The 20,190-nt window shown below is 34.7% G+C and overlaps 1 protein-coding gene across 5 annotated transcripts; it reads right to left on the bottom strand.

Annotated features, from left to right (window-relative positions):
• Window positions 1-366: 366 nt before the first annotated feature.
• LOC118733468 (inositol polyphosphate-4-phosphatase type I A) lies at window positions 367-20,184 on the bottom strand. Of its 5 annotated transcripts, none has more exons than XM_036462858.1 (16): window positions 19,672-20,184; window positions 12,969-13,161; window positions 8,433-8,591; window positions 8,088-8,360; window positions 5,961-6,280; window positions 5,748-5,886; window positions 5,581-5,675; window positions 5,415-5,515; window positions 4,762-4,931; window positions 4,308-4,491; window positions 3,939-4,239; window positions 2,866-3,883; window positions 1,679-1,872; window positions 1,387-1,601; window positions 739-1,305; window positions 367-662 (listed from the first exon to the last, which is right to left on the bottom strand). In XM_036462858.1, exons 2-16 carry the CDS (start codon window positions 13,084-13,086, stop codon window positions 530-532), a joined length of 3,987 nt encoding a protein of 1,328 aa, XP_036318751.1. In that variant the 5' UTR covers window positions 13,087-13,161; window positions 19,672-20,184; the 3' UTR covers window positions 367-529. The 5 variants fall into 5 exon arrangements, with proteins under 5 accessions (XP_036318751.1, XP_036318753.1, XP_036318752.1 ...); XM_036462860.1 differs by having other exon boundaries at window positions 739-1,302; XM_036462859.1 differs by lacking the exon at window positions 19,672-20,184 and adding an exon at window positions 15,992-16,013.
• Between the last annotated feature and the right edge of the window lie 6 nt (window positions 20,185-20,190).

The following is a 20,190-nucleotide window of genomic DNA, read 5'->3' as shown; positions in this document are numbered from 1 at the left end:
AAAAAAAAACGAAATAAAACTTCTTTCGTGGAATTAACAAAATTTATAGATATGCTTGCACGACGACGCTCATGTGAATTGCTTAAAATTACGATGCAAAATTATACACATCGTGCTTTTAATTTTTGCTCTAAATTAAGATTGTGCAAAATTGAGGTTATATTCTTATTTAAATATGCTTTTCTACTGGGTTAAATTCATATAACAATTTGATTTATCAAGTTGAGAATTCGTTTTTTCTTTTGGTATTATCAGGCAGGTTCTGCCATTCTCTTCCGAGTGAATTTCAACCATAATCACTTTGAATTGAAATTGAATGGGGTTGAAATTCACTCGGAAGTGAATTGCATAACCTGCCTGTTTATGTTTTTTTACTCAACTCTACTAATTTCACCTAGTTTATGAGGTTAATGTAGGTTCGTTCTTAAAAACTAAATTCTAATCCGGTTTACCTATACTTTATACTGCCTTTTCAATGGCTTAAGTCTTGCCGCTTTCCTTTTTGCTTTATTTCAAATTTTAGTCGATTTTAAGTCTCCGCCTTGCCGTAGGAACCTGCTGCTGGCCGGTACATAGCCGGCAATGAAAGCACCTGTGGCAGATTAAATGCGTACTTTCGCTTACCGATATTCTTGAAGACATTGTCCATGCGCGTGCCCTCGCTAAGACCAAAACATAGATTGTACATTTATAAAAAAAAACATAAAATATTAAAACAGCAAAGTCCAATGGTCCTACCTTCTCATCGTGCTCAGTACGTATGGCACACTTTTGGCAGGTAAATGGAATTCTTGAACCAACACTCGACACTGTTCCAATGTCACCGACATACCCGTACGGTCTTTGGCACTTTTGCATGAGGTAAAACGCAAGCCTGACATCAGACGGCAAGCATCTTCAGCCAAGTGTAAAATTTTCACATTTTTCGATACATTTGAACGCAGCTGTTCCTCCATAAAACCCAGTATGTTGGCAAGCGCTTGTGGTGCTGGCGGATGAGGTTCATGCTTGCTGGGCGTGTCAGGCTTAACCAGCTGCAACTTACGATATCGACTATAATACTGTTTCAGACGAACAAAGTTATCCCAATTGGAACGATGTTGTTCGCGTGTTTGACCTAGAGTCTCAGCCAGCGTAGCCTTTTCGTTAATTCCGATATTGAAGAACACCGGTGTTAGTTTGAATGTAAACGTCTCTTGAGTTGGCACGATAGCATACACATGTTCTGGCACTGGCAGCAGCACATTCAAAGCCTGTCGCGAACCTGTAACCCTTGGCATGGGGACCAGCGTGTGAGCATCGCTGCTGTACGTGGAAAGGTGGAGACGAGATGATTGAGTTTTAGTAAAATTTGAGATAGTACATAATTCTATGATATTCTTTTACTTTTGTGCGCTACTACGTATAAGCGTGAAATTCACTGCAGAAAGATCCTCGATGGCGACACACATATCACCCCACATATCCGTCTCATTGCCATATAGTGATAGCAGACCTTCAAAGTACGCAAGTGGTCCTAAATCCCTGAGTATCTTTATGAAGTTTTCCGTTATTTCAGTGCTCCATAATTTGGCCATCAGTGCACTGATGAGGGCAGTCAACTTTGAAAAGGAACATTTGTTCATAAAAGTTGAAAATATTTTTAAGATTATGTATTAGCTTGGTGCAAATTGCTTACCGCTTGTGAAAAGCACACATCTCTGCGATACATAATTTCTAAATTTATGCTGTTGCGTTTCATATCTTGCTGCAGACGCTGCACAGAATGCATTAGCCGCGCCGTCTTCAATAGACCATCCATAGCGTGACGTAGTTTGCGCATTGAAGGGCGCAACTCGGAAGCCCAATCAGTGGTAAGCGATAAGTCGAGGCCTAAAATAGAGTTTATAAAATAAAAAAAAGATAATTTTCATCATATTCATCGACATTGTTATTGATATAAAGATTGGTTTATTCATCCCCTTAGAGTATGTCACTAGCAATCTGTTTTTGTCTTTGCCCCGAGCGATTCGAGGACTTTGTTACGGCTCTGTTTTTTATTGACTATTGCAGTTGTGTGCTGTCAAAGGCAACCACTACAATTTTCGGCTAATCTACGGCCGGATCTGTATTGCCATCGACCCGTATGCCCTCAGTGTAGCTTGACCTCTCTTATTCAGGTTGTAATAGTGGGGTTTCGTACGGAAAAGTGTTCGGTTTTGTACAGTGAAGAAGCTAGAAAGGTTTGAGGGATAAAGATTCACTTAGAACCGGGGGGTTTCGTTGTATGGAAATTAAATATTCTACTACTACAACACGTGTTGGAAGGCTGGACCAACACTCACATCAGAGGTAATGACTCCCATAAGCAGCTAGCTCTCTTTTTAGGTGGCAACATTTTTAAAAACTTTTCGTTCGAATTTAATAGTCACTTTATGATTTTTACTTGTTTATCATAATAGTTGCTATTATTACATCCAGTTGGTTTTCAGCGAAAATTTAACATTAATTTCAATAGTATTATTGAGCTTAAGCAGCTATTTCGGAGATCAACACATCTCATCTGACTTCTTTCTCTAACTTCAGCAGCAATCGAACTCGCATCATCGATTAATTGACTAGTTGGTTCCAATGAACTTAAAAACTGGAAACCCCAAAAGTATTTTTCAAAGAATTTTCAACAGCTAAGTAAAATTTTTGAGGTTTTCAATACCTTTAAAATTTTTTAGGAATAAGGGAAAATTATTAAAATAAATATGTTCCCATGACCGGCGGAACATCCTAAATTTATAACTGCAGCATTCCACAAAACTCTTTGGGAATTTGTATGCGGTTACAACAACAACAACCATAAAAAAGAAAAATAATTACAATACATTCACTTACCGTCCGTGAATTTGTTTCCTTTTTTCTGAGCCACGATGGTTTCCTTATCCGTCGTCGATTGTTGTGTTTGGGCTTCAACATCCTGCGTTAAGTCCAAAATCAATCCATTGCCATTTGCATTTGTCTGTTCACCTTCTGCGGCCCGATCAGTTTCTTCGATGTCTGCAACTTTAATTTGATTAACCACTAGATCTGGCGGGGCAGGCGAGTGCGTGAAGCCAGCGCGTTTCATATTAGTTTTTGGGTGCCTCAGACGTATTGCTGGGCTACCACAACGACCACAGAGAAATTTGATTTTGCTAACCAGGCACATTACGCTCGCTTCGATGTTTAATTGTGTCAAATCGAGCGGTTCTGGCTCCTCAGTAGGCCGATAGTAATTAGCCGAAGGAGAAGAGCTCATAATTTTTGTGTCCAGAAAACTTCCATGGTTCAGTGTGGTCGCATTGTAGTCGACATCCAATTCAGGATCAATGTACGTATAGTAATGAGAGTTATTATCATTTGGAGTGAATGTTTGTGTCATGGCCGTATTATTGATGTTAGTTGACTGTTCAACATCAAAATCATCTAGATCAATTAACTGAAGTGTTGAACTGGCACTTCGATTGTTGGCTTTCAAGTCATCTTCAACACAATAATGTCCTTCGTTAAACGCGATGTCAGTTGCAGTGTCATTCAGATGCACGGGCAGGGATTGGAATGTAGCTTCAGCTTCCGAATCATTCTCTGCTGTAGTTTCAGCATTTATACCCACCGTACGATTGCGCAGTTGTTCGTTGTATGTTTTTACAGTGCGATGTAGAGCGTGTAGGGCATTTATATCCATTGTCGAGGGTGAGGGACGCAGGCAGAGGCTATTTGAACGCACCAGTGGGCGGCCAACACCCGTAGGCGTCTTTGTGCGAGGCCAGAGATCAGGTGGTGCAACAATGGGTGTGGCAAAATCTTCCAGTTCTGGTGATTTTAAATCCAAAGCGCACAGTTGTTGTGTGATTTTACGAAATGGTGACATTGGCTGTGAAATTGAAACATTTTACTACTATTTTAAATCAAAACCGAACACGATTTACCATTAACACATTATCTGGCTCCTCAATAATGCGATGTTGTTCCACAAATGCGAACGCTTCTTCCACCAGATTTGGCTCCCAAATATTTAACAGCGTTTTGGTTTTTGTAATCATTTCATTACATAAAGGCATCATGCCTTTCGGGTTTTTACTTTTCGCAAGGGAAAGTAGCTGTGACATTATTTCAACAATCTCTTTGCGCAGCTGCTTGATAGCCTGTACAGCGTCGTTGGCGGCCTGCACTTTACATGCATTGCCCTGTTCGAATTTTGTTGGCGAATCTTTCGTTTCCTGCAGAAGTCTGTTAGAAAAGTTAAATAAATTGCTGCAAATTTCTTATTGTCATTTGAATATTTTAAATTTATTTACTTTATAAGACCTCCAGTGCGTCCTTTGCTTGCATGGCGTGTAAATGCGCCAACCGTTATAATATCCAACACACCCGAACGATTCAGCGTGTCATTTTGTGCCCACATTCGTTGCAAATGCAAATTGACTGGCACAAATTCCAGTGATTCATCAGTTTTTGCAGAAGAACGTTTGAAGTAAGGACCTACGGCATGAAAAGAGAATTAATGTAAAAAGTGTTCCAATGTAGTAGCGTATAGATCTGTCTTCTTCTGTTGTTCTAAAAGTAAAGAGGCGCTCATGGAGATAAGCAAATATCTAAAATAAACGAAATAAATTTACAAGTTTCCAGGTACTCCGCTAGAAACAAATCTTTATATAAAAAATAAAAATCTAATAAAAAAGCACAGCAGGAAATAATGCTACTTTATTTTGGTCAGAGTGATTTTCAAAAAATATATGTATAGTAGCTCACCTTCATCCTTGGTAATTTGCTGAAGGTTTTGTTTCGCTTGCGAATAGTCTTTCAGCAATTTAAGATGTTTATCTAGCAAATCCATTTGACGACGTCGCCATTCGCCACCTAATTCGCCCATCCCTGAGATTTCTTGTAGGAGCTCCTTTTCTCGCAGAATCCATACAGAGCTGTAAATAGTACAACACAAAATAATACAGTGATCGCATCGCCTAATACAACGAGTTTTTCGTTTAGCGAGCCACAAAAATTACATATCGCTCGCTTGCTGTGGAAAACCACTATTATTTGGTTCCTTACTTTAGAAAAATAGTGTTTACATGCAAAATTGTTTTATTTTATTTTTTATTGAGACTCTGTTTCATCAAGCGATAATAAACATATTTTAGTATTGGATTAACTAACACATCAGTGCTCTTATGCAAAAGCTCACCAGCGCTTTAATAATAAAATTTAGGTAAAAAAATATTTCAAGCACGAACTTACATATATCATTTGTTTGATTATCTTAAAACAGTGTGAATATTAACCTAGAAGAAGCTAACATCGACTGCTATTCGATATGACGAAACTTTCGGCTTAGCGAATAAGCGTATGTGTAATTTTTTCTGTCCGACAATTTGTTTAAAATAAACGGAAAAAAGTTTACTTACAGCAATTGCTGAGGTATTGTAAAACTATATTTACTCTCAAGCAGCGTCTCATGTACGCTAATGTCGCCACCCATACTCGAGTGTAAACGATATGTGTGAATCTGAAATAAAATAAATACTTGAATTTAGGAGAAGGCGAACAAACGCTTAGGTACGGAAAATCTACCAAAGGATTTGCGAAGACAACTTGCAGAAGACCTTGAAAAGGTACAAATAACTTTACGCCTAACTTGGGTGGTAAAGATTGCGAACGCCGATGGCCTAAACAAAAAGTAAAAAATTTATTAAATCGAAATAAGATATAAGCTTAAATTCATAACAAATCACAATTACCTTTTATCTGCTCTTCGAAAACTTGCGTAGTGGAACGTGGTGGCGATTGTCGATCCGTTTCTGGTGCCCATGAGGCAATAGTAATAAAACCACCTTCGCCATCAAGCGCCCGCAGGGGAATGCGAAACCGTGTAGCATCCTTTTTTTTTTTTTAAATGGAAACGTGAATTTAATAAAATTACTATGAAAACTATTCTGAATTTAAACACTAACTTGTATAACACCCAAAGCTACTTCGGCATAGGCGAGTGGCACCGCAGTGTGTGACAATCGTTCGCGTACATCATAAACTGTAAAACGTAATAATGTGTCTGCTGTAAAACCATCGCTACGCCTAAATCGGATGGTGCACAAGAATTGTGGATTCGCAGAGCGCTCGACGATTTCGGTGCATGCAAAATCTCGCCATAGCAACGTATCACCGGTTAAGAGCGAAGAGCACACAACGCGTGTATTTGGTAGACGTCCGTGATCGCCACACGGCAAGCTATTACAGGATAAGGCAGACTCACAGATTGGTATCTCGGCGAGGTCTAAAGTTAACAATAAGCGAGGTGTAATTGAAAGTGGGGGAAGAGAGTGAGATAGACAGAAGAAAGATGAGACAGAAGTGAGAAACCAATATATTGTACATAAGTTGTTATAACCAACACGATGAGAGTAGGAAGGTTAGGGTAGAAATTAGTAAGTGCAGACAGAATTTTTAGTTAAAACAAAGGCAAAAACAATTTATTTGCTTTAGTATTTGATTTTTATTAAAGCAACTTACTTATTCATTTCTTGTAATTAAAATAGGTATTATACAGCTAGTTACAGATAAATAGGTTCTTACAATCGAAATGGGTAGAAGAAATGCATGCGATGGGTTTTATTGGCTGATAGCTAATGTAGTTACAAAATTAAAAAAAAAAAAATAAGTATAATAAACCAAAACCAAAGCTCAACTAAGAGAAATTCTGAGTGAAATTGTGCTTAGCACATAATCTTAATTCGATTATGTTGAAAAAAATGTTAAGACTTCGTAAAAATTAAAGTTAATAACGGGTCTAATTTTGCTGTCATTAATACAAAAATTCAGGGATTGCAAGCAAGTAATAATTGGAATTAAAATTTGAACTACAAAAATCATTCTTATAGAGACAAAATGCCTGAGCAATGGGTACACCAACATAAGCTCTACTACTCGACTATCTTTACCTGTATTAATTTGTATCTACATATGGGTGTTTCCAGAAAAAAATTAAAATTTCAAAATCTTTCTTATGGCATGTTTAGTTGAAACGTAATAAGACATAGGATTTGCAAAAAATGGAGCCACTGGTGGATCTGATGCCAAATAAAAAGTCTGTTCGACATAAAAAGCATGTTTTCTGTCCGCTAAAAATTCTCTCAACAATGGGCGCGTTTCTAAGACGTAGCTGTTGCTGAACTGTTGAGTGTTTGTTTCAGAAACGCACAGTTGAGTAGTTCCACTCAGCTCAACGGTTGGCAACTTTACGCCATTTTTTCCATCATAAAATTATTTCGCTACATGAAGTCAACAATTTATATAAGCCAAAAATGATGTTTCCCTTCCGTCAGTTTTCATAGAAAATTCAAATAAAAAAATAATTTGTCTGTAAATTTCTGGCGAAACTGGCTGTTATAAAATAAAATACACGTACAAGTACATATATTAAAAATAAAATAAGAAAAACTAAATTATAAATCCATATTTTTGGCTTTTTAATAGTGGGATATTTCAAAGTCCTTAAAAATTCTTATATAACGTCGTAATTAGTACTTGGCATATTTTTTTTTCCTTTGAAAAAGGTTTTTTCCTCGAAATAACTTCCTGTGTTAAAAATATTTGTTTTCCCCTGTGCTTCCATACCCAAGTTCACTATGGGCATTTTTTGTAATTCCTAGACTAAGTTATGCGTAAAAAGACAAGAATTTCAAGCTTATAATCCAAATATTTAGGAAAGTATATTTATATGTACAAGCTTATAGGGGTTAGGTAGTGCAATTAGATCTATATTAAAAATTCCATTTATAAGTTCAATGCTAACTTCACGACCTACTTTTGGATCAGATTTAAATACCTGAAATATTTTAAAAATAATCTCAGTTATTTCAATTGAGTGTATTAAAAAGGATTAACTGCGGGGCCAAAAAATATGTTTTTTTTTCATTTGAAACTACGCTCAGTTCCAAAAAGATTTAATCTCCCTTTTTCTACGAGATCTTAAATTTAACTCAATATTTACATATGCAAGTTAATTGTATAAACTACTATAAAGCAATTAAAAACTATTACATTGCTATAAACCAAATATTCTTAAAATTGTATAAGATCACCTTCTTCCACTTTGACCGTTGCCGTGTTATGTATTGTTGCAGCTACACCACCAACAGCGCAGCCAGCATTAAATAGCAGTGCATCACTAGCTGCAACCGTAGGTGGTACACCACGCTCGATGTGATTGCCCATTTTAATGGCAATTTGGTCTTGGAGATATTTAATTTGACGATCTAGATATGCATACGAGGCCAATTGAATGCACTTTACCCACTCCAAGCGCTCTTTGGCGGTACGTGTGGAAATGCGCTGTGAACTGCTACCTTCGAATTCTAAAAATTGTTTATGTAAAAATCTTACCATTAACCACAGCGCATTTAATTTAAGGTATAAATCGCACTTACCTAAAATGAAAGAAAAACCATCAAATTCCCGCTCTTCGTTGCGTATCAATGGTCGACAATTTTCAAGCACCAGCAGCCCAGAAGGTGGTGATTGTGGATCGTGATCTTTTAAATAGAACAGCAAATTGCCACGCAGTTTACACCAACGCGGATAATTCACTGAAAGGGTGAAAAAAGAGGAATACATACATATGTATATTCAACTGTAAAATTACCGTGCGATTTTTTTGTTGAAGCAATGCAGTGTTTTTTGAAAAGTCTATTATAGCTTAAATGTGATGGAAGCACAATAACACAGCTTTACAAAAAAAAAATTATGCATATTAAACCAAACCTATGTTATTCGACACGCTGAGGTCCGTTAGCCTCCATCCAGTGCCCGATTTCGGATCCATGGGCCTCTAGGCTCTTTCCGTGGTGCGGGCCCTCCAGGGAGTACTAAGGCAAATGGCGGACGCGGTTTACCTCCAGACTATGTAAATTTTAAACCACGTAAATTTCTTTTTTGTTTTGGTAGTAGGATAAAGTGCAAGTTTCAATTGGCTAGAACATAATTTGTTCTCGTTTCTTTTTGTAGCACCGTACGCAACGTTGTCGAGAGGCCCTCTTTATTGGTAAATGATCGCCTATATTCAAGAGTTCTGTACGTGAGCGGGTAGATGGTTTTCCCCCGGTCCAACTAGCCTTAAAATTCTTAAGTTTTGACAAATATTTTTTCCCACCATTTCTGAGATTTTCGGTTGATGTCGTACACCGCAGATTGAACTCGGTAGGACCTTGAGGATAAGTTACCAAAACTTGGGGATCCCTTTTTAGAGGCCATTGGAACTTGGGGTCGAAGTTTACGTCTTCTGCGGGGTTAGTGCAGGTGGCAACGGCCGGTGCTTCATTCGCGTAATTATCGCATGACTATTCTTCCTCATCCTTATTCGCATTTATGTTATCGGCAGCTTCTTCTTCGTCGCCAGATTCTGCTGTAGTGGCTTATGTTTTCAGCGTCAAGCGAATGCTCATAGCATATATGTACATACATTTAATTACGGTCTTTTGTTTTATTACTAATGAAATAATTTTCAATTTACATAAGAATTAGGTAAAAGGCGAACAGCATAACGCTAAGTCCTCCTCGTTAGCAGATCTTTCAAAAGACAGTAACGAGCTTTCAAGATAGTTGACATTTGTCTTACGAAAGACAAGTCGAGTTGAAAGACAGCTGCAAGAACTACCCTTTAATACTGATTTGACAATATCTTATTTGAAAATTTGTCTTTAAAATTTTGCATACGATAGCCGAATGACAGAAAATAATGCGAGAAAGCTGTTTTATTAACTCTCTTATTTATTGCGCCATGTACCGCTACAAAACTTTAGATGCGCTTCAATTCTCTAAAACTTGCACGACAGTCACCGTTTTTAATATTTTCTTTATTTATACTTTTTATAAATTATTTAATTTTACAATTTAAAAAACATTAAACTACGTTTTTTATTGAAGAGTTTAATGTTGACAAATTCACTATTTTGACGAGCGAGGCGAACATCCAGTCGACGCGAAATTTTATGTAGGCAGGCCTTTATACTCAAAGAAAGTACAAAAGTTAATCAAAGTAACCCTTCAAATTTGTAATCACAATGACTTGCCGCCGTGTACCCGAAATGACTTTGCTTACTTTTTTCACTTTTTTCTTTCTTAATACAATTTTTTTAATTTTTCATGTGGCGCGGGCCCCTAGATTAGCGCTTATGTAGCCTATGCTTAAATCCGGCTCTGCCTCCATCACGTCAGGTTCGTGGTCAGTTGAAGGTCAAGTAGGGAAAAATTCATTGAATAAACCTGAAAATGCATATATATGGCGTTTTAGATTCGCTGAACCCGAATTCGAGTTCCGTTGGCCGCCATAATGTCAGCTTCGAGGACATTTGAGGGTGAAATAGGACAAAAAATTTATATTTAATAAAAATATAAAAAAAAATTGTTTTTGTAGTCGCTGAATCCGAATATGGGGGTCGTCCCTTTATTCCTCAAGTACATCTAGACGTCATGCCAAGGTCATCCGAGGGTCGAACTTCAGGAGAATTTGATTAAATTTTCGGGTTTATTCAATGAAGTTTTCCCTACTTGACTACGAACCTGACGTGATGGAAGCTAAGGAACTCGGATTCGCATTCACGTTTGGTTTAAATGCATACACTTTTTTTTTGTAAACTTGTGTAATTTAAGTAAAGGTAAACTATTTTATAAACCGACACCAAAATTTCCCTTTAAATATGTATGTGAGAAAGTGAGTATTTAGCGTAAGGTTAAATCAATATACCGATCAATAGTGCAGCGCAAGAATGGATATGTAGCTTTACACCACACTTATGTATGCACGTACATAAGTATTTTTGAGTGCGTTTTTATGAATTAGTATAGTGTGCTTTAGGTGTGATAAAAATACTTTCTTTACCTATATTTTTTAAATGTTACAAAGAATATAACATGGTTTTTGTGTAAAAGAATTCGTTTATATGTGGAATTTGTTGCCCTGTTAAATATGAGAAAAAATAAATGATGGTTAAAATAATGAGCGTATAGGAAGTATTCATATATTTTAACTATTAAAAATGGTATCAGGATAATGAAAGGATTGTTTTACATATTTAAAGATCCGCAAATTGGAAAAAATATACATACATATATAAGCGTGCATATAAATATGTACATAAAATATACATGTGATTGTACGTATGTACATACATATGTATGGAAAATCATATCTACAGACTGATAATAACATATTGTATAGTAATTGAAGTCAAAATTATCCCCGAATTCGTGCATTTTGACATAATGAGTTTCATTAAATATACATACATACATGAATCCAATAAATCAACAAGTAATTTTTAAGCAAAAAACAAAACCGACATCAATTCTCATATACAAATTTAAGATTAACGTTAATTTCTTCACGATCCAATTATCGTAACTAAACAAAATTAGTATGGGACCGCCCTTGAGGTGCCACCTTTCCGATCGAAATCGGTTAACGTGGCCCAAAGGTATGCGGTAACATACATAAAAAATAAAAATAAAAATAAAAAATATATATATGTATATTCCGACGAACTGATAACCTACGCCTTTTTTAGAAATCGGTTAAAAATACAATATGCCTTGATCATTTATTTAATCACGTATCACTAACACTAATAAAAGATTCCAATTGCAGAATTCGAAAAGTCCCAGTTGGCCACACAGTGAGAACGAGTTCGAATCGAGGTCGTTACGCTGTCGGTCTGTTGAAGTCGTTTGGGTGAACTCGAAACAACGTCGAAACGAAGTCGGTTTTTCCATACAAATCGCAACGTCGTTCCGACTTCGTTTTTTCCCATCGAGTAGAAGTTGGTACGACGTCGGCTGCCAACTATTCTTAGCCATGGGGATAAAAAAGTGCCAAATATGATGCCATTCCTGTTACACCTTCCTATTTAGCAATAAAATAAGAACCAAATTTCTAAAAGAAAAGTGCAATGCCAAAATTAGATAAACCAGTTGTATACACTTTAGAAATTAGAAAAATTTAGTTGAGATAAAGAATTACACGTAAATGATTTCACAAAAATTTATTGAAATACATATTAGTATTTTTTAAAAGTACCAATTAATTTTAATTTAAAAATTAAGGGCCATTTGAAGAAAAATAGGGCCAAAAATGGCACGGTTTGAGCCAAGTTGGCAGGCCTGCTTTTGAGGTCGTCACATCAGATTAATTTTTTCCATACACAATTTTTACTTTAATGAGCTACAAAAGTGCAGTATATATTTTCTTTATGGCTTTTCTATATGGCTTTTCTTAAAGATTTTGATCATCGTTTTGCACTTCGCTAGTATATCGTTTTTGCGGTTCGCCGGCCAACTGTTGGCGAACGTCGCTGGCGAACAAATTATTCACCAGACCGAGTCGAAGTCATTTGGTAAATTGGGGTTCTGCTTAGTTTTTAGTAGAAATACTTATACATACATATACATATGTACATATTTTAGCATAAAAATACATAATTTTATTTTTATTTATCAACTTATAGTTTTTGGGATTGCACTGCATGATGGCCTATAAACCTACCCGGCAGATAAAGCTACTAGTTGTGTAAAAACACTTTGATTTTTAGCTTAAATTAAATTGTTTTTCCATCTAGCTCAACTAGTAGGTATTGTATTTTTTTCAATCTAGCAACTAATAATTTTAACATGGAGATATCCTACGAAATGTTAATTGCCCGACAATGTTATCAGCATCAACCAGTAGAATTACTATACTAACCTCATACAATTTAAAGGCAGTTATCGCTAATCGCATAACAAGTGAGTTTTAGCTGATGCCGGTTAATTAAGTTAGCTGCTAGAATGTTTGTTTGAATTTTCATTTGTTTGTACATATATAATATTTACATATGCACCTAGCTTCTGTAATATTTCTTTTAGTAAAACAAAAATAATGTCCACGTTTTATCCCAAAATTCAAATATTTTTGCAAAGTTTTTTACTCTTACCATCGGCACGACGAAAGAAGCCCTCTTGACGTTCGGTGACAATTAATAGTCCTTCCTTCTCAAATTTCGTTGCTGGATTTGAGGCTAATGCAGTTAAACCAGACTTATTGAATCGCATATTTTCAAATTTGTCACTGCTTCGTCACACTTTACCGCCAGTGTAGTTCACTTGAAAGTTAGTGTGGTTGTATTGCTGAAAATTGAAAATTAAATAAAAAATGTTGAAATTTTATTAACAAATTTGGACAAGAAAATTAAACTTAATGATACACTGTTGTTAAAGTTTTATAATTGGGGGTATTGAAGAGTTATGATTCTTGGTCGAGTTTTTCTGGATAAAGTTAATAATGTACAACCGGCTAATTGACAGATTTTGTACTAGTACGTTGCCGACGGAAGGACGCAGTTTTATTCCTCGGCTACAACAGCATAAACCCAAACTTTTTATGCTACATATTAGAATCGTAATATTTAATGAGATTTTTGATGTGTTTTTTTTTAATTCTTTTCAAGGATTGGTTTAAGAAAAACTTGAATAACTGGGCTAAAACTATTCCGATTTAGACTTATGAGATATCAGTGGAAAGGCATTTTCCCCACTATTTTTATTTCCTTGCAAAACAAAATCATTCACATTCCAAATTTATTTATTTTTTTTTTTTCAATTACCGACCCATCTTAATTCAACTCTTGGAATGATGCTCGTTTATCCCACCTTTCTCTTTCATACTTTTAATGAGTTTGTTTGCAATGATACCTCATAAGTCTAAATCAGAATCCAATTATTCAAGTTTTTCTTATACCAATCTTTGAAAATGTTAAAAAAAAAACAACATTAAAAATCTTATTATTACGATTCCGTCGATTTTTTATGTTTTTAATGTTTTTATACAGATTTTTTAAGCTTAACATGTTGTGCTATCTAAGGGGAGTTTTTTAATTATTTAAGAATCTGTTTTTATTCATAAAAGCTCTAATTTTGGAAGCATTTTCAAGTCGGTCCAGCTCACGTAAATCTTAATACTTTTTCGAAATATAATAGATTTTATAATTCCAATGGAATTACAGTACCGATTTTTTTTTATGGGAAGTGATGCAGTATAATGTACATATGTTAATACATACATAGTATAGTATGTATTTGCAACAACTACAAGAGTGATTAAAGGTCAAAGTTCAAATTAAGAACTTTTTTAAAACAGAATTTCTTAAAAACCCTTCCATGGATTTTAATATCATTCGATAGAGAATTTAATTATCTTTAAGTACTTATGGTACTTATGATATATATGCTTTGTACAGTTTTCACAAAAATCGAATTAATGTAAAAAATATATTTAAAAAAAATCACCAACCAATTTTTTTTAAATCACCGTATTAGTAATATGCAAAAGTTGTAGAATTAAATAGGAAATTTATCAAGCTTTCATTTGATATACTTCAGTATGCTGTCAATAGTCCTCACTTTACAAAGTATTTAAAAAAAAACTGCCCTGGTCCGTCCAACGCCGGCTACGCTATCCACACTATTTGTATAACAATTACTAAATAGAATTCTCCTTTCTGTGTAAAGTGAGGACTATTGACTGCATACTATTTAATTATAGAACTTTTGCATATACTAACCTGTGATTGATGACTTAACAAAAATGGGTTTGTAAACTTTTTTTTTAAATATATTTTATAAATTCTAGAACTTTTGCATATACTAATGTGAGTTAATGTTAGCCAGGCATGTTGCAAACTGCTCTTAATAGGTTAGTTGATTTCCTGTTTTTTAATTTAGTAATATTTGATACTTAATTTAAGAATGTTTGAATTAATTTGGAAATAGTTTAATTTAATTTAAAAAAGGTTGCGCTTAATTTCAAAATGGTTTCAATTAAACTGGCAATGCTATAAAAACACCTTTCAGGGATCCACATACATATGTACATAAGCGGCTGTTTATTGCTGTGCATGGCTGAGTCTATTTACTTTCACAGAAGATAAGTCCATTTTCAATTCTACATACATACATAATTAAATCTAATCGTTATCGCATAAATAATAATGAAGTCTTATCAACAACAACTATGTATGTAAATAAATACTAAACGAATGTTCATACATACATACATATGTAGGTATAGTATTCGCACATTTATCTAACCCAAGCGCAAATTAAATATTTACAACTAAACACAAACCATTGTTTTTGGGTTAGTAGGCGAAGGCGAGGGGCTGAGGCTCTTGATACCCCACCTACTAGAAAGAGCACAGTTCGAACCTTTTAAAAAGTCAAACAGGTCCCCTCGAACGCTTCCACAGACCCCTGGGCAACCATTTGAAAATGAGGTAAAATTAGAATTTTTACACCTGGGGTTACGCCGTCCATAGTATTTTGCACACCTTTTCGCTTTGGCGGCCTTCGAATGCGATTAGTTAAATTTCGGTTAAGCGATCCTCAGTATTTTTGCGCAGAACTCACTCCGAAATTCACAAAAAAGTACATATTTGAAACAAAGTTATTAATAAATTAGTGACCGAAAATTATAAAATTATTTTTTTAAATAAATTCTAAACCCTTGACTAAAATGTGTGTGTTCTTTCGTTCGGTATTTGGCGATTTGGTAATTATTCCGAGAACTTGTTCAAAACTTCCGAACATTATCATATTGAATATATCGAATGAGCTTTAGTTAAGAGCCTTAATGGATGTATTACATATCTAAGAATGTTTCATCGAGAAGAGTTTTATTTAAGGCGGCAAACCCCTGGATATGGGCGTGGCAGTTCCAGGACTAAAGTAAGCAAAACGCAGATTTTATTGTGGACTTCGGCAGAATATGTATTCCCTAACAACGTTTGTCCCGCAAACTTTTTTTTTGTAAGAGAAGAAACTCTCATTTTAAAGTTATTGCATATGTGAACTCAACAATTTTTAGTTGAGTTATTCCTTTTCATGTAGTTAATATACGTTCTAAATATGAATAAAATCGGACTATAAATACTGGGTTTTCAAATATCTCGACTCCACCTACCGGATTTACTCATCTTTCGTATTGTGTTGTAATCGGGTTCTGAGCCAAATGGGAAGTTTCAAGTCTCTAGGTCATCGAAAAGCTGGTCAAAAATTGATTGCAAGATTTGCCCCTAACCTTACATACATAAATACAGAGCAAGTTAAAAAGAAGCTTGTAAAAATATAAAAAATTACCTGTCATGTACACTTTGTTCGGAAAAGACCCACAAATGAATGTATGAAGAAGGGGCAACCCGGACATGAATTTCCAATCGTAGCTTTCACACTTTACTGCACATTCGCACTTTCTTAGAAGTTCAAAAACATTTTCTTAGCTTAAGTAATGTCGATGATATAAGCGTTACAATAAAAGACTATTTCCTAAAATGTTTTCAAAACGAACACCTAATCCAAAAACGGCAAAAAATCTGGAAAATCGTGGTTTCTGGGCTACACTTTATATACATATGTTTAAATTGTGCAGAAACATGAATGTGTAAAAATTAAAATTTTGGAAAATCAAGTTTGAAAGTTTTTGTAATAAAAAAATACGAAACTTAGGTCTACATTTATGCAATTCAAATTGCAATAAATGTGGTTTCCGTGTACGCATGGTATTTTGGGTTTTGGTATAACATAGAACATCGAAAGGTTAATCAAGGCAACCCAATAACTCCAAACTGATAAATTTGCACATTCATGCTTCTGGCATAAGGGTGACGATGTATCTTAAATGTGCATGATTTACGTAGATTGTCATTAAAAAAGTGTGAATTTGAGCATTTTCCTAAGCTCATTGCATCGCACGTTTGATAATATAACGACGTATTTCAAAATTTCAATTGTGGGGGAAAACGCAAACAAAGTTTCATCAATTCATGCAACTGGTATACAAAAAGACAGATGGAAAGACACATATCTTCACCAGATTTGGTAAGTTTAGTTATCTGTTAGACTGGATATATTCTACTTATCAAGCTTGTTAATTGCGTAATAAAATCTCCAAAAAAGTAAATTTTGAGTTACCTCTCTATATTATTAAACGCGCGATATGTAAATCCTTTCTTCTCGTAACAGAGCCTGATATAAAGTAAATAAAGATGCCACTATTATAGCGGAAGGATCGCTCGTTTAAATAAAAAAAATAAACCTTACTAATTACGGCCTTTTGCATTTCAGGTGATGTATGTATGTATGTATACGTTCTTCTATATATGTAGGATCATTCATTACAAATACATGCATGTAGTTATGACCGGAAAATAACAACATTCAGAAAAAGTCTTAAAAAGGCCAACGGTAATCGTTGTGGCTAAGGTGTACTCAAAGAATATTAATAATTGAATAATGAATACCCACAACCAAAACTATGTGTCTAGGAAAGTGCAGACTATGGAGGACAAAAACGGTAACGTGTAATAAAAAAATTGTCGTTGAATAAACAAATTTTAGCCGGTGTAATGTGTTGCTATAGCATATATATATATATATATATATATATTAAACACATACATGCATACTTATGTACATACATACATGCATACTTATGTACATACATACATACATGTTATAATGTGCTTTGCAAGGGAATAACAAATTCGTATGGAAGTATAGAGGGGTGTGTTCTAATCTGTAATTAATCGAAATGCCTTATTTACGCAACTAAGTTCCAATTAGGCATTTAACCGTGGTTGCGCATATTGGACATTTCCATCAATTATAGTTTAGATATAAGAGATACTGATGCTTTGGCTTGATGCATTTCTGAACACGCCCTACATCTGCGTCAATTGATAAAACGACATAAGTGACCTAAGGTTTGACTTAGATAAAAAAAAATTATATTTTATTAAGGTTTTATTGAAAGAGAATCTTGAGTTACACCTATGGCTAGTAAATCGTTAAAATAATTTAATAACACAATGAAATTTTGCTTCAAAGTGAAAATGGCTTACTTTGAGATATGTTGTTTTATCAAACTGGCTCAGATTCATATATTTATGCACTTAATACAATCATATTTAAATACATACATATATACAAATCGTTCCTTTGATGGAAGCACGCCATAACTTAACATTGTGAGGAAAAAGAAAGTTTTCACTTATATTTTCCGCATTGAACAAAAGTAAATAATAATTAACGATAATTCATTGCATTCGCAGAAGGAGATTGGTTATAGGTACATAATCGCTAAACAAAGTGGGAACGAGTAATGTTACAGAGAATACATGTATGTACATATGTATGTACATCCATACATTGTCTTCCTATGAAGGACAACTCACATATCGTTATGGATTTTTTACACAACATAAGAGAATACTTATCCCTAAAAAGGATTGTTTGTATCATGGCATTCTGTATACATACGCGTGTATTTACATTAGAGTGCTCCAAAAATGCATGTGAAAAAGTAAAGTCGGAATTTTTATGTGCTCACCCCCTAGGATTGTTCTATGTATACCGAAAAAATATACCCCTATGAAATCACAAAATATTTAGAGGTCGCTCAAAGTTTCCCATGTATTTAATATGGGAAAAGCCTACTTTTCGTAGAAATGGTATAGAACTCTTGAAACTCAATATTTTTCGATCGGAAAACTCTCTTCAGGAGATTCCCAAAAATAATAATCAACTATTTATTTAACCATTTTTTCATAGTACATATTTATATTTTATAGTTCCGCCAAAAACCCAGAAAAATACAATGGGTAGATAAATAAAAAACCTTTCGCATTAAAAAATGGTTAAATAAACAATTGGGTATTGTTATTGGAAGTCTCCTGAAGAGAACCAGAGTTTTCTGATCGAAAATATTGATTTTCAAGAATTCCATACCACTTCTACGAAAAGTTGTTTTCCCCATGATAAAAATATAGTAAGGTAGAACCGCTGAGAGTCACTTTTAAAATTCTTGACGTTTCCAAACAATTTAATTTTTAAATTTACTCACAAACTCACAAACTCACACACACATTTTCATTTTCAATCACAAGCAATTTTTTATTTTCACTTTTATATGATTTTAAAATGTTGGCAAACTTAAAAAAAAAATCATGGCCGACAAATTGAGAGAACGGTTCTACCTTGCTATGTTTTTATCATGGTTTTCCCCATAAAAAAATACATGGAATACTTTGAGCGACCTCTAAATATTTTTTGTGATTTCAAAATAAAACAAGTAATTTGTAAGCACAAACACAACCGACTTCAACTCTACTATAAAAATTTAGAAGTACCGTTAATTTCATCATGATCCAATGATCGGGTCTAAACCAAATTAGTATGGGACCACCTCCGAGACACTACCTTTCCGATAGAAAAAGAATTAACGAAATCGGTTGACGTGGCCCAAATTCGGTCAACAAATAGGGGTTATTTTTTCGATATAAACCACCCTAAGGGGTTAGAGCATTAAAATTCCGACTTTACTTGTTTTGGGCCACCCTAATGTACATACATACATAAATATAAAGTTAGCAATGTCGGTTGCTGGCACATATTTATATCAAGTTGATAGATGTGGGCTGAAGTATAATTTCCTTATGTATTTTGTCGCCAAATTGACTAAGCATTCAACATTCCATCATCTTGAAGCTACATAGGTATATAATCGATTTAAATTTGAAATAATAAGATGAGATGAAGAATTTATCATAGTTATTGTATACAGATATTAATACGTAATTTACATACCCGTACCCAGTGCGTCCTGTGTTGAAAATTCAATAGTCCTGAATTTTTGATGTCATAAGCGTTTAGGTAATCTCATTTATGTAAACATTCGAGTGCATGAAGCAGTCTATGGATACGTGTTACCAATAATCCAGTTTCCAAATCTACACATCCGCTTTAGTGAAATTTGTCTGACTTATATTTGTTTATTTTAGTAGCTGCTTTTAGTTGATTGTGATATGCAAAATCCACGCTGGCATACATACATATGTATATTTTCTAGTTTTAAAGCCGTTTGCCAAGTGGCATAAGCACTTTCAACACGACATAATCCTCTTCCCTGACACTGGACTATCTTAACTCTTTTGGGTGTTTCTCAAATGTCCCACTTTTTTCCAGCTGCAATCTTGCAGCATAGAAAGTTTTTTTTTCATTTATTGAGTGCTACGCCCGTACTAGATTTATTTTTAACCAAATAACAACAAATTTAATAGAACACTGAACAAAATCACTGCGTTGACAGCAAGGCGCATCCATATG

This window comes from Rhagoletis pomonella, unplaced genomic scaffold, assembly GCF_013731165.1.
Source record: "Rhagoletis pomonella isolate Grant_MI unplaced genomic scaffold, Rhpom_1.0 Rhpom_scaffold_00002, whole genome shotgun sequence".
Lineage (NCBI taxonomy): Eukaryota > Metazoa > Arthropoda > Insecta > Diptera > Tephritidae > Rhagoletis > Rhagoletis pomonella.
Note: the sequence above shows the minus strand (reverse complement) of the source record. Positions and strands in the feature narration are given on the sequence as shown.

Bases quoted from the DNA above. Each gene is read 5' to 3' on its own strand.
- LOC118733468 (XM_036462858.1), bottom strand. From the start codon at position 13,086: ATGCGATTCAATAAGTCTGGTTTAACTGCATTAGCCTCAAATCCAGCA. The intron at 5,516-5,580 runs GTAGATTTTCCG...ATTTTATTTCAG, and splicing joins TTGTCTTCGCAAATCCTTTG to ATTCACACATATCGTTTACA. The intron at 4,492-4,761 runs GTGAGCTACTAT...TTCATGCCGTAG, and splicing joins GCAAATTACCAAGGATGAAG to GTCCTTACTTCAAACGTTCT.